The 14,282-nt window shown below is 38.5% G+C and overlaps 1 protein-coding gene across 1 annotated transcript; it reads right to left on the reverse strand.

Moving 5' to 3' along the window:
• Positions 1 to 9,827: 9,827 nt before the first annotated feature.
• TMEM244 (transmembrane protein 244) lies at positions 9,828 to 13,435 on the reverse strand. The gene is made up of 4 exons (XM_009706556.1): positions 13,327 to 13,435; positions 12,668 to 12,793; positions 10,806 to 10,850; positions 9,828 to 9,922 (listed from the first exon to the last, which is right to left on the reverse strand). Exons 1-4 carry the CDS (start codon positions 13,433 to 13,435, stop codon positions 9,828 to 9,830), a joined length of 375 nt encoding a protein of 124 aa, XP_009704858.1.
• Between the last annotated feature and the right edge of the window lie 847 nt (positions 13,436 to 14,282).

Raw genomic sequence — 14,282 nt, forward strand, 5'->3', positions numbered from 1 at the left:
GGCCGGCAGGCCCTCAGCTTGCTTCTGAGGTGGACGCCCCTCTCCCCTGCGAGCTGGACAGGGATGCCCAGCGCCCCGGCCAGGGGTGGCGAGGGGAGATCGAGCGCCCAGGGGTGTGTTAGGGATGGGGATGGCTGGGGGTGTGGGCCGGAGGACCCTGTGCTGTGTGGGAGAGCACAGGATGGAAGCTGTGAGGGTGGGAGCGCCCCGTGGGAGTAGGAAAACGATCTCGTCCTTTACGGTGTGTGTCTGTTCTTTCAAAGGGTGCTCGGTGGGGAAGAGTTCAGTGAGGAGCAAGGGGAATGATTGCAGGTCTGGGCAACCTGCCTGGCTGTACGAAACTTGGCGCCGTCACCCCATTCGGCTCAGTGAAGGATGGAGGAAGAAGAGGTGATTTGATTATGGCATGTAAGCGCCTACGCAGGAGGATTTGTCATAGCAGAGAGCTCTTTAATCTACCAAAGACCTAAGGAGAACCAAAGGACTGAAGCAGAAGCTAAGATAAATACAGGCTGCAAACGATGAAGCACCTTTTGTGTTACGATAAGGGTACTGAAACACTGAAACGATTTATATAAAGCACTACTGGATCTTGGATCTCTGGAAATTTTAGCTCTACAACAGATGACTTCCTCATATAAACCACATATAAATAATCTGTACACCTGTTTCACTGGGGTTATGGAGAAAATTATGTGGTCTTTGTTTCTGTGGAGATCAGCCTAGATGATCACAGAGCAGATGATCAGAATAGTAACTCCAGGTTTTCAAATCTATGATTATTGCTTAGTTTCTGGTGCACTCCAAATTGAGAATATCCCTTCAGCCTTACTCTCCTCTACTTGTGTATCCACCCTGGGCACTGAACCAGGCAAGACCCTTGAAAAAGCAGTATGTACTAAATGTAATTCAAAGATGATCATAATGCACACATTAACTTGTATGAGGAAAAGTTGCAAACAAAAATGTCTTCCATATTTTCTGACTTAGAATGCTTGATTTAATGACTTACTCAAATGAAACATTTCATTGTGTTGGTAGCATTCAAATTACTGAAACTTAGAAGCAAAGAGAAGTCACAGTACATGAAATGTTTCCAATTCACTAGGAAGTATTTGGGAACTGTGGATAGCTGAGAAGTAAGTAGTGCCACAAAGATATAACTTCGGTATTTGGTACAAATTAGAAAGTTGCACCTGCAAGTTACTATTCAGTTGCTGTACCCTCTTGAATAAGCTGGCTACTGTAAATTGTATTTCAGCTTTTCTAGGAAGAACTGACTGGAAATCCCCATAGACGGTAAGAATTTTAACTCAGTGGTTTGCTGTAGTCTAATCCCTTCTGTCTGCATGTTCTTGACAGTATCAGACTTGTGAGAAAATGTGTTTAGTTTTTGATGGTGAGTCAGACAGAATACAGAGATTCTGTAAACATACAGGAGATGATGCAGATAGTTAAAATAGATATTTTTTTTTTGTAGTGGTTAAATACTGCAACTTGAATATTTTTGGCCCATTGTACATATGGTTTTATATCCCATATCCTCAAGCTTCTTGTTTTCATTAATGTTAGTTTACTCCCTATAAATTCTTTCTGTACTTCTTATATGTCTCAGCTCATGTCAATTAGAGCTCCAAAATATGTGCTCTTCACTTGCTGACTTGTTCGCACGCTCTGTGCTGCTCTCTACACCATTTACAGCTGTGCTCCATCAGTGGAGCAAAGGTAGAGTGTTTCACCTTGAGCACATTTAACACAGCTGGCTTCTTTTTTTGTACTTAATGATCCCCCTTTTCATATTTCTTCTTAAAACTAATTATTTCTCATTAGCATTCTTTAACTAATCTTTACTTGCTAATTCTATGCTTGTATTTATTCATATAACAAATTTGTTTGCAGAAAGATTAGAAATCTGATGAGCTGTGATCTAACACTGTTATAATTCAAAGTGCTTGTTCCCAAAAACATATGAATCATCTTACTAGGCTAAAAATTGATCTGACATATTCATGTTTTTTTCTGTTTTTCCCTGCAAGAATTTAAACTTTCCATGAAACAAAAATTCTGAAAAGTCTGGTTTATAATTTCTAAAAGGACCTGTCAAAATGTTTGAAATAAAACACACACTTTAGGAGTTTTGTTTCAGTATTGCTTCACTTTATTCCGTTATTTTACTTACTTTATTACATCATGTTCCAGTGTATTTCAGTAGTCAATAAGATAACATACGTGTTTTGATTATATTCTGTCAACAAATTTCTAAAATAAAAGTATTTTTCCTTGAAACTTTTAGATTTTGTGTAGTCGGTATTTTCTAGCAGAAAGCTACCGATCAGAAAGTTTCAAATCATTCCAAGGACTGAAAATTTAGTCCACTATTTTCACCATCCTAAGGATGAAAGCAAAGCTTTTCAGGATAAGGTATTTGGTCGCACATAGTGGACAAGTGAGGCATAAGCTGTTGGAAGGGGGAAATTCATTCCTAATCCTATTAGTTAATAGATGGCTTATTCCCAGCTGTATCATTGTATGTTCTTTTTACAGTATCCAGTTGATTTAATACAATTCTGTTTTTTCACATTCTTATATTTTTGGCTTGCAGTCCTTAGGATGTATACAAGTTGGCAAACCTCAGCATGTCAGAAAAGCATGTCGGGGTAGTGAGGTTGAAATAGAAGAAGACCAGTGTAACAGATGTAATTATGGGTAAAGAAGTTGAGAAAGAGCTACTGCCTTTTGAAGCCAGAGCTTTGCCAGCAGAGGAAATCCTTAGGAAAGGATTCGGATAAGCTCCATAGAGTGAAGAGGTACGGTCCCTATAAATATAGTCTCCATCAAAATGCACTTTGAGTATTGTCAGAAGAGTTCACTGACTCTAAAATGGATCAGGTGATTATGATGAAGTGTCAGGAGAATATGGGAGCTCTCAGATGTCTTGAGCATATGTTCTAACACATAAAAGCATCCAGTTGTACCTAGAGAATAAAGCGTTCATAATTTAACACAATCTGTAGGCAGCGCTCCAGAGAAGAGGCAAAAGAAAATTCTGGTGACAAAACTGAGTTGCATTTGAGACAATTTAGGTTTGTGAGGCTGGTGTGCTATAGCAGCAATTGTCATTACGAGCCCCAGAATTTGTGTGAGACTTAGTTTTGATAATTTTGAAACGTATGGGGGTTTTTTGATGAAGAAAGCAGGTTTGAGAACAGAAATGCACCATGAACGACACGAACATCAGCAAGGTTCTCACTGCAGCATCAGAAGGAGCATTTATGGTTGCAATAAAATCATAAGTGCATGGCATTTGTACTGCTGCTATAATCTGGTAATCTAGTAGATATATAAGCAGCAAAAGTTTAATGTCAGTTTTTTAATCTCTTCATCAGTTGGTCTGTATCATGGACAATACTTACACATACTTCATCATAAACAATACCTACATGTGCTTTATAATTTGCTTTCCTTAACTAAGCAATAATGTATTTCAAAGTTAAAAATTAAATTTTATTAGATATGTGCTTCCTGAAATTCCCGCCAACTGTCCATGTATATTAGTTAAGAATATATGGAACAATTTTTCCTGTACTATTTCTATACAAACTATGGTGGTTTGAGATTTGTTCCTCTGCCGTTAGTTTGTTGTCAGGTGTCATTTTTGCCTTATTTGCCTCCAAAGCCAACCTGAATCAGTATGAAAAGGATCCTTGAGCACTTAGCCGTACCAGTAATTTTCATGGAAAAAGGCACTCTGCAGGGGAAAAAAAAAAAAGGTGCAGCTTCAAGGTAACAGCAAGACATCAATTTTCTGCGTTTGAAATTAACATAATGTTTTACATAATGATCCTCTCCACTGATCATTAAAATAACATAGTTACCTCGGCAACTGGAACAGTCTGCAAATGTTATCTAGTGATACATAACACATTCTAAAAATACATACAACAAATAAGGTATGAAACATTATCATTTGGGAAATTTTTTTTTCAATAAAAATACCTTCTGGTCTAAGCAGATTTTTGTGAGGAAAGTTCAGTTTAATGCAACTTTGTTTTTAATCACGACTGATTTTACTTGCTCAAAACCCGCAGACCCGATGTTTCATTTCCTGACAATGGAAAACAGTAGTTGCTTTTCAATTACAACTTGCATTTTTCTTTAAATGATTCAATGGCAAATGTTCAGGAAATAAAATTTACTTCTAAAGCAAGGGTTGCATGCTTAAAAAGCTGCTGGAAAATATGGCACACCAAATGATTGACTGATGAATTTGATCTAGAGAGTTTGCTGCTTTAGATTTGAATGTATCCGCTGTATTGCAGCCCCCTTGTTCTCTGCTTGTGGGTACCCATGTGAGTCTCACCTGAACAACTGAGATCTAGTGGGGCTCAAATGGACAGGCATTGGCACTCTTCACCTTTTTGCTTTTTCAAGCGAAATACAATTAACTGTGTTCACAGATGGTTTTGGCTGTCGTAAAATGAATTTTTGGGTCTCAATGATTTACTGAAAAATTTTGCCAGGATCTAGTTATCAGCACATCTCCCATTAGAATGGAAAATTGCTCCCGGCTAGGTAAGTTGGTTCATATCCTGTAAGTTCTCTTTCATTCTTCCTGGACATTGAAGCACCTACATTCTTGAAACACCCTCTTCCCTCTGCCTTTGCCACTCACTGCCTGCTCTTCTCTCTCCTGGGAGTGTACTAAGGAATACTCCCCCCTTTCATAGGATTCACTGTAATTTTCTGGTGAAGTAGTGTTAAAACAATTCCTTAGAATTCAGATTAATTTTAAATGCTAAATTCCAATGAATGGAAATATGATTTGCTGTTGAATTTGCTCATGTATTTTGGCTAATATGTACAATTTTTTTCAGTTAATACCATATGAGATATCAAACACATTGATCTTTTTTGTCATTTTTAATGGTACATCTTTGTGTGTACTCCTATCAAGGTTTATGAAGTGAATCGAAGCGCTTTTTCAGTGTATTTTGAAAGTGACTGACGTAGATGTAATTTCAGTGCAAAGGTGTCTGAAGACTGCTAGGAAATTGGTAATTCTTAATGTATTTGAGCATTTTGCCATCACCCACATTTTATTTGAACACTTCTCCTTTTGATGCTGACAATCTGGTGACAAGATCGCTCTGAGAGAGGGTCTGTGTGTGTAAAAGTGGCCCTTTGATATAGAGTATGGCTCCAGTAAAGACAGCAGGATCTTTGCTGTTGGAAACAGGAGTGGACCATCTGTTTACAAATCACTTTGCAAATCCACAGCAAATAATTTCATATTAGGATTTATTTTCATTGGAAAATATGGAACAGTAATGGCCAGGCTGTGACTATCTTTGATTTAGGACAACGACAGCAAGAGACTGAAAGTACCTTGCATATTTCTTACAGGCTCCAATTTCAACCATCATCCTTATATTTGATTGCGACTGTTTTCTAGGGGTAGGCAGCCTTAAAAGATGGGATCCAAGGCCTTTCCTCAGATTTTGGTTGTCCATAGTTGGTGTCCTAGTATCGCTTCCCAAATCCCCAGTCCAAGCCAATGCCATGCTACACCTACATGTCAGGATGGCATCCAAGCACACATCTTTCCCTTCTTTCACACTTGTTGGCAGAGGCAACCTGAGTGTACGAGCTGGGAGATGACTGCTGGGTATTCATTTGGTCCCCTGAACTGGAGAATGGATGGAACAGGATGTAAGTCCATCACAGAGCATGCCTGCCCTACAACATAGGCATAATTATCCTGGTGCATCTTAAGGGGGACTCTAAAGGGATCCACATCATTCTCCCTGAGCAGAGGAGAGGTTCAGGCACAGGTCTGCGTCTTGAAATCATAGCCTCACACTAAAAGGTTTAAAGCCAATAATAAAGATATTAATTACACCATCAAATTTTATAACCATTCCTAAGACCTTTATCCTCTCTGACATCTAACGAGAGAGTGCATGCTGTCTGGGGCTGTGATTAGCTCACAAAAAGGAGAGATTAGAGTATTAGCCATTAGTGAGCAGATGGATCATTACACAGGATCTTAAGCCAAGAAATAACTATTCTAAGTAAGTCACATTTGGAAGATACAAAATATTTAAATAAAGCTTTAAATACCTGTCGATATTAACAAGCATCTAACTTTATGGTGTGACAACATACATACCAGATGATGGAATGTAGAATGTGTAAGGCTTTCACATCTTTTCTCAATTTAATGAAGCTCACTCAGTCACGATGAGTATTTCTAGTCAAGAGACTATGGGCCACAGGAATCCTGTGCATGAATATCCAGCGTAGGAGACTGCTGTCAGGTGACTCATCTGCCCATTGCTGGTGATCTAGTATTATTCATACTGTGTTTTCTGTATTTATTGGTGCAGCAGTTGTTAGTGGTTTTAGGAATACAGAAATAATGAGTACTGTAGGGTTTTGTTTTTCTTGCTTTTTTAAGTTTGAATACAAAAGAGATCGAAATGATGATCAAACAATTTACAGAGACTTAGTTTGAATAATCAGCTCTTTACTTCACTAGGAAATTTTAAGTATTTAAAACTATATTTTCACAAAAATGCCAACTAAAAATCATTACATTTTCTGTACTCCATAGTTTGATATTTGGCTGTTTTTACACATTTGAGTTAGTTTGCTGGTCCTGGAACAACTTTTTTAATTTGTTTACCCTTTGACATTACATTGAAGGCAGTGCTATTAGCCTAGGAATATATGCTTAGAGTCTCCAAAAAACCACATTTCACTCAGATTCTTTGTTACGAGTAAGACGTTTCACCATTTGGAACAAGAATTAATGCAAAGCCATTTAGAGGGCTGAACTGAGGAGAACTATAATCTGTCTCAGTAGGTGGTTGGATATGATGAAAAGTAGTTTCTTGCCTCTGAAAAAAAAAACCCAACTTAAAATGACTCTAAGTGTGGTATTATTAAGGTATGCCATTTGTGTACTGTTCCATTGATTTCTGTAGCTAATGTTTGCAACTTCTAACCTTCTTCCCTGCAAACTGTGCCAGGAAGTGGATAAAGTCTCCATCTGCTTGTAATGTTTTGTAGATTGTCAACACCTCCACTGATACCTGTGCAAACTCATGACTACTAGACTGTATCATAAGGGGTTAAATAACACCAAGCCCACATCAACTAATTTAGACAATATTCCTATGCCTGGCTGAGTCAGAGAGCAAAGAATTCTGAAAATCCTGGGGCAGAAGCTGCAGGCATAACATCACGGATTATAGTTGTAACTGGGGGTGTGGAGACCACCTTTCCTAGGGTTATGTATACATCAGCGGAAAAACGGATTGCGGCATACAAATGGCATACAAGTCTCATGCCATGAGACTCCAGTGCTTCAAGTTCAGTTTGCAGATTATTTCTTCTTTCACTGATCTTGACCATTTCTGTCTTCTCATTTCTTGCTCTCATTGTGCCTTTCTTTCAAACACGTGTCCCTGTTGCAATTTTCTGTTTTCCTTTTCCTTTCTGTAGCCATCTTTTCTTGTAGTCTTTGGCAGGTCTGTTGTGAAACGTATACAACGCCATTCTTTTCCTCCAGCAGCATTTTTTTCCCACCTGTCTTGACTGTTATCAATTAGTCGCATGCAAATTGCTCAAGTGGGTCAGTTTATTATTGTTCCAGAAACAGACAGGTTTGTCATATTCAAAAGTACCATTTTGATGTATCAGATAGAAATGACACAGTATTAGATATTATCTCTGAAGGCTTCTAACCAGGTAATGCCCACACAGATATAGCTCATATTGCTTACACAATGAATATTTATTTGTATAATGGGAACTTTGTCTACACTTTAAACATTATGTGTAATGTTTATCGTTGGTGCTTGCCGTAAAAGTAATGGAAAAGATGAAATAAATAATGTTGAAATTGTCTCACCACTCTGTATCTGAAAGTAATGCAAAAAGCTAATGACTCTCTAATAGCTGGACTAAGGCTTTTAATCCTCAAGAGAGTTCTTGCTGTGATTGTTTTTCTAGCACTGCCCTAGTTGTACATGCTTTGGAGAAATCCTGGGACTAATGCACTCTTCACATTAGTCTGGAGGTATCTCTTGCTGGTGATTTAAGATTTTAAATAGAAAACAGAAGTTAAAAATGTCAAGACTGGGCAACAGCGCTGCTATAACCTGCAGCTGGGCTGACATGCGTAGAGGAAAATCCTGTCAGGTTAAAAATGGAAACTTGTTCCACTCGTGGATTAACTTTATATCTAATCCACTCGTGTTCTGCCACATGGCACACTACCTACACACACAAACTGCGTGAGGACGAGGACAGAGGTATGAATTTACATTAGATGGTACTTCCTTCCCATCCATTTTTATAGTTTGGAATTGAAACAAATCTGGAAGAAATGTGCAAATGTTTTTCAAACACATAATACCATTCAGTTATCTGCACGCTAATGTTTCTGGAGATACAAATCCATCAAATTGAAAACGGCCCATGATTCAAACCAGTGATCGGCACGGCTCAGTTAATTGACTCACTGGAATTATCTCTGCTGACTGCAGTACACAGCGTATTACGCTGAACAACTTGTAAAGTCTACATCTATTCAATGCTATGGATTTACATATCTGGTTTGTCTCTAAAATGTCTTAGGTATCTATCATTGATGAGAGACAAACTCATTCTTTTGGGAGTCTTCTGAAACGTGCTTCTCACTGTGTATGTACTTTCAGTATTGAAACTTAATTGAATATTATAAAACTTGCACTACATTTGAAGATGTTTGATTAGATCAACAGGGGACTGATTCTTCAGAGGCATTGTCTGTTGAGTAAGGTTAAGGCAAATGCAACATCTAGCAGTCCTGTGCAAGCAGCAATCGAGCTCTTCTAAACAAACTGCAGTGGAAATCCAATCACTGATATCGTATTTAAGATGAAGTTGCCTTCTAGCAATTTTCCTGTTACAACTTTATTATGGTTAAAGACATAAAGAGTTGCTTGAAGCCACTGCTGTGGCTTGTTTGTTGTTTTTAATTACCACTAGCCATAAGTTCACACTTTGGCATTGGCCTCTTGCAGTTGAGGGAGAAAGAAAGGGACGTGTACAAAAGAGGCTGTCAGTAGTATTTGCCTCTCCTCGATCCAGCACAGCCAGCCCATAAATGGATCACTAGCAAAAGAGAGACTAGCCAAAGCTATTGTAGAAAATATTTGTCTGTAGCACCCCTGGAAGCAAGGGGGTGTCAACCAAACTTTGGGGATTATACATCGGCCTGCTGTTGTCTTGGGCAGCTTTCAGGTGGGTGCTTTAAGATGGGAAGAAATGCAGAGCCATGTGCTGTTCACGGATTCTTCTTTGCCAGGGGTTCGCTAGTAAAGACTGCTTTAAACCTACAGTGATTTATGCCAGATAGGGTGACTTTAAAGTTTTGCAGCACTTGTGAGAAGTCAGACTCCAGCCTAGATTAGAGTCAGCATTTCAGAAAATACAATAGATAACAAGCACCCTAAAAACATCACATGCAAATCTGGTTTTTCCTTCTCCTTACAGGATTTTGCAAAAGTGTTGCATCATTGCTCTTATCCTCCCTATGGTTTATTTGTTTTTAAAAAAGACACAATGTATCTAATTATTTGCTTAATGGAACATGCACATACAAAAGCTAAAAGTGATTACGTAGAGCAGCTAAAAGTGATGACATTGCAAACAACTGCATGATACAAGAGGTCTGGTAAGCTAAATATTAGCCTTACAATTAGACAGTTGCTAACTTCATTTTAATTATGCTGTTAATGAAACCATAAAAATATAAAGGTAAGTTCTAATTTTCCTTTTCAAAAATCATCCAGAATTGGGTAAATGAAGTTGTCTTTGAACAAGCAGTATGCCAAAATCTGTCCTCCACAAATCATTGAGATTACTCCAGATCCTGAAAGAAAATATATGACTATTTTATATTAATTTTTATAGCAGAATACAAATGTTACAATAAAACTTTAAACAGACACTCTTTTATCTCCATTTTTTTCTAAAAAATAGCTTGTCTACTTAAACATTTTGCCAAAGGCTTTAACCACCTACAAAGATATCAGCCCCAACAGCCACTGATGCAAAACCAGCTGCAGGACAGGGAATTTATTTGCCTGTCCCCATCATTTAGGAATTTACTGCAGCTGTCGACCCTTGTTATCCATCATATCAGAAAGAAGAACAGAAGCCAGTCCTTTTCCCTTAACTGTTTTTCAAGATAATATATTCTAGTACAAAGCTACGCTTTTAATTTTACAGAAAATTAATCATTCAGAAATGTAGGCTCGCTATTCACTCTAAGGAAATGTGATGCCTGGGATTTATCTCACCTATCATAAGTACTTGTGCATAGTGTTAATAAAAATGGCCTCTGAAGGTGCCTGTTTCCTTCCATTGATTATAAAGGGTACCAAGGAAGACTAGTTTGGAGAATTGTCTTTTTGACATCTGAATTAAGTGAGATAGTTTGATTAGTCAGGACTGAATCATGATTTATTTGAAGAATGTGAGCGTATCTGCTGTTTGTTAGCAAGATTAACATAAGCTGAGTACATTCTGGTCTTAAAACAGAAGATTTTTTTAAGGCAAGGCAAATGTTAGCGCAGCGTTACTTGCCTGTGTCATTAAAAGAAGCATAAGTGAAAAGGATATATTTCTTCTTTAAATGTTGACAATTCTCAAATTAGCTAGACAACAGACATTTAATAGAAACAATTCATACTGTGAATACTAATTTTCTACACTGAATCTAACAACTTAAACTTTAAAGAATGTAATTATACCTAATGCCAGCCACCAGTGTAACATCAAGGGGAATTCAGACATAACTGCAAGAAGAAGAAAAGGAGAAATGTAAATTTTTGAATAATAAGGATGGGGACATGCAAACATTACATTATGTTATCAAAGGTCTGCTTAGTTATGTTTCATAAATTATATACTTTACATTTATTGAAATTGCAAGTGCATATTTAGGTCCTGATCATTCAGATGCTTGGCCGTACCATTAAGCTTAGCCTGGTGAGCGATCCCACTGGAAGGCACGTCTTAAACCTACTAAGTGTGTGTTAACAGAGCTCTTAGGCCCTCTGTGGAAGAAATGCCTTTTTGATTACTTACCTATACACGGTTTAGCACAACAGAGACACCAATCCCTGGTAGAGTGCCTATGTATTGCTGCACTCCAGATAAATGAGGCTGCCTGGTATTTTCAGTTGAACGGGTGATGCCGGGCATGACAGGTGGGTTGGGGCTGTGCACCGCCAGCTACCACTGATGCCCACCGTGCTCTCGCCTGGGCCAGGCACTGCCCCTGCCTCACGCAAGCTGACCCACAGCCCCGCTGTACGATCAACTACAGGGCTATTATAGGACCCAATATTCCCCCAACACCCCCCCCCCCCAAAAAAAAAAAAAAAAAGCGCTGGCAGGACTGTAGAGGTAGTACAGTGAGCTGGGAGGCACACCGCATGTGCTGGCAGCTCGGTCAGCCAGCAGAGGTTTGGTTGGCAATCTGAAAGGAACAATAACAAATCTGGCATTGTTTGAACATCAAAATGCATCATCTAATATAATGATCGAAGATTCCTTCCTGTATAAGTTATATACAAAGCAGTTTTTGTTGTAGTTTTTATAAATTCCTGGATTTAAATACAGAAGTTATTCACAAGGAATAACAGTAGTTTAAATTCCAGGAAAGTAGATGAATTTTTCAGTAGATGAAAAATTATGCTTAACTTTTTTAGATGAAGTCTCTGTTGGTCTCCAACTTAACTTGTCGTGGGAACTGGGGAGTCCCCGTCTCTATAAAGTGCTAAAAGGCAAATGGACAAAGCCTTGGAAAACAGAAGACGAACTATTATGTAGTAGGGAGGGAGTCCTAATTTGTCAGTGATATTTTTCCTATTTCTAGATTCTAAAATAAAAATACTAAGCTCATTGTTATAGGAGAAAAGAATCCCCAAATGGATACTAGCAAGGATTAAGGGTTAAAAAATATTGCCTAATCAGCCCTAGCAGCATTCTGCTAAACAGCATGAGAAGAGGGAGCAGGTCACTAGGTGTGGGCGAAAACTGATGACGAGTCTCATTTAAAGCAGCCAATTCTTTTACTTTTCTTTCCTTTGACGGGAAGAGTTTCAGGAAAAAAATTGCTTTGGTAAAATGCTTTATTTTCCTCAATGAGATTTAGTTCAAATGATCTAACTTAAAAACTTTGAATTGGCTTTGCTGAAGCTAGCCTCATTTTTACTCTGAACTAGAGCTGAAGTGTTAATGAGTAGATCTTAGAAGTGTCAGGACATGGACAACTATTAATTTCTTGTTTTAGAGAAAAGCACACCTCCCCGATGCTGAAATTGTGTCTAGGCTGGATGTGTTTGATATGAACCGTTAGATTATGAACTAAAACTCTGATTTTTTAATAAGAAAATAGTGTTTTAAAGTTCTGCAACAAAACCAGATTTGAGTGTTAAATGGCAGGATTTAAATACCTGCGTGAGTCAAATGGGTGGAAAATAGAGATACGTATTTATTTAGCTTTAAGGAAATGTTAAGTTAGTCCAGTAATACGGTAGATGAATCATAGTTGATTGGTCCTTCAATTTGTGATACTGTGCATATATTTAGCAGTAAGCCTACTTACCAACTGAAGTTATGATGATATGAATAATAGTAACTGTTACAGCGTAATCCCAAACCCATTCTTCTACAACCAGGGCAAACAGCAGACCGCAAATGAAGAAAGTTATTTCCAATGATATCACAAGAACTGTAAACGAAAATAGGATATTTACACCAAACACGGTTTTGAAAGGCTTTTTCTCATATTCAAAATGATAACGTTAGGAGATTAAAATGTCTGAGATAGTTATGCAAATTTTTTTACAAGATCAAATATTACACTAATGTTTTCATTATAAAGTTTATTTCTAATTTTGCCACAGACATCTGCATGGGTTGTATCCTGATTTGCCTATAGACTTTAAAATGTTACATATTTTATGCAAAAACACGAGGATTAACAGGATTACGGTCAGTTTATATAGCTTAAAGGAGAAATGGCGTGGAAATTGTACTTAGGGATCATCCACACTCTCTGGCATACGGTGCCAAATAGATTTGGTTGATACTGACATAGATCAAATTTTTTTCATGCAAAACAGAATTGCGTGGTTAAGGGGTTACATTTCATAAGAAACTTCATAGCTTTCTCCCTGTCGACTTCATTGCATCATGTATATATGTGATATATACCAGAATATCTCTCTCTCTCTCTCAGAACAATTTAAAGACAAGACATACAAGGGGAGATAGGCAAGCAGAGGCCGTCCATCCGTATGGATCGCATGGGACATACAACCAGAAGCCTGGCTTTTCTCAGTGCTGATAGCAAGGCTGCCACGGCTACCATGCTGTCACCGTGCCTGACAGTTGGCAGCTGGCTCTGTGTTGTGTTAAACCGTGAGCGGGGATTAACAGCGAAGTGATAATAACTAAATTACACTACCAAAAGAGAGTATTAAAGTTGTCTGATCAAGAAAATCCCTTCTCTCGGTGATGAAATGGTGCCTTTCTGTGCCCTGGTGCTTTCTCCGGAGCGTGCCGAGCCGTGCCGTGCCATGCTGTGCCAGCAACCCGTGCTGACACCTCCCCTGAGATGGGCACAGCTGGGCAGAAGTGATGGCAGGGACAAGCCGTGCATCTCCCGTGGGTGCAAGAGCTGTCTGGAAGGCACCGAGCAGCTACATGGGGAAGGGCGAGGAACTTCATCGCGACGTTTGATGAGCTGTGTTCTTTGATGTAGCAATGGAGCGGTGCTCAGCTGTCAGCTACTTTGCTTGTTATTACGGGTAACGGGATGAAAAATAATCACTTTTAGGGCAAAATTTGACTTTATGCTGGGTGGCTGCCTGGGATAGCAGGGGGTCGAGTGGGGAATGCGTGATGTCTCTGCCAGCTGTAGTCCTGAGCTCCCGTACAACAGGCCGCAACCATGCATTTGTAATTCATACAATTTTCCATCTAAATGCATTTTGTTCTCCTTTTAAGTACATAAGTGTATAAAAGTCACATTTTTAATGGAATTATTTAATGTTTTTACTGTTGCAGTAAAGTAATACCTAAGATTACTGTAGCTGAGAGGAGAGAAACCATTGTTATTTTTTCACTGTATTTAATTTATACATTTGACAGCATTTTATGCCTTTCAATTTTATTCTTTTCTTTACAGGGTCAGTTAGTTTCTACTGTATTATGGA

Source organism: Cariama cristata, unplaced genomic scaffold (assembly GCF_000690535.1).
Source record: "Cariama cristata isolate BGI_N322 unplaced genomic scaffold, ASM69053v1 scaffold13218, whole genome shotgun sequence".
Lineage (NCBI taxonomy): Eukaryota > Metazoa > Chordata > Aves > Cariamiformes > Cariamidae > Cariama > Cariama cristata.

What these genes read in the sequence shown, in the direction of transcription:
- TMEM244 (XM_009706556.1), bottom strand. Translation starts at nt 13,435, where the DNA reads ATGGTAGCCGTGGCAGCCTTGCTATCAGCACTGAGAAAAGCCAGGCTT. An exon ending in CTGCTTGCCTATCTCCCCTT is followed by an intron (nt 12,794 to 13,326) that starts GTATGTCTTGTC and finishes TTTCGTTTACAG; the next exon opens with TTCTTGTGATATCATTGGAA. An exon ending in ACACTGGTGGCTGGCATTAG is followed by an intron (nt 9,923 to 10,805) that starts GTATAATTACAT and finishes ATTTTCTTTCAG; the next exon opens with GATCTGGAGTAATCTCAATG.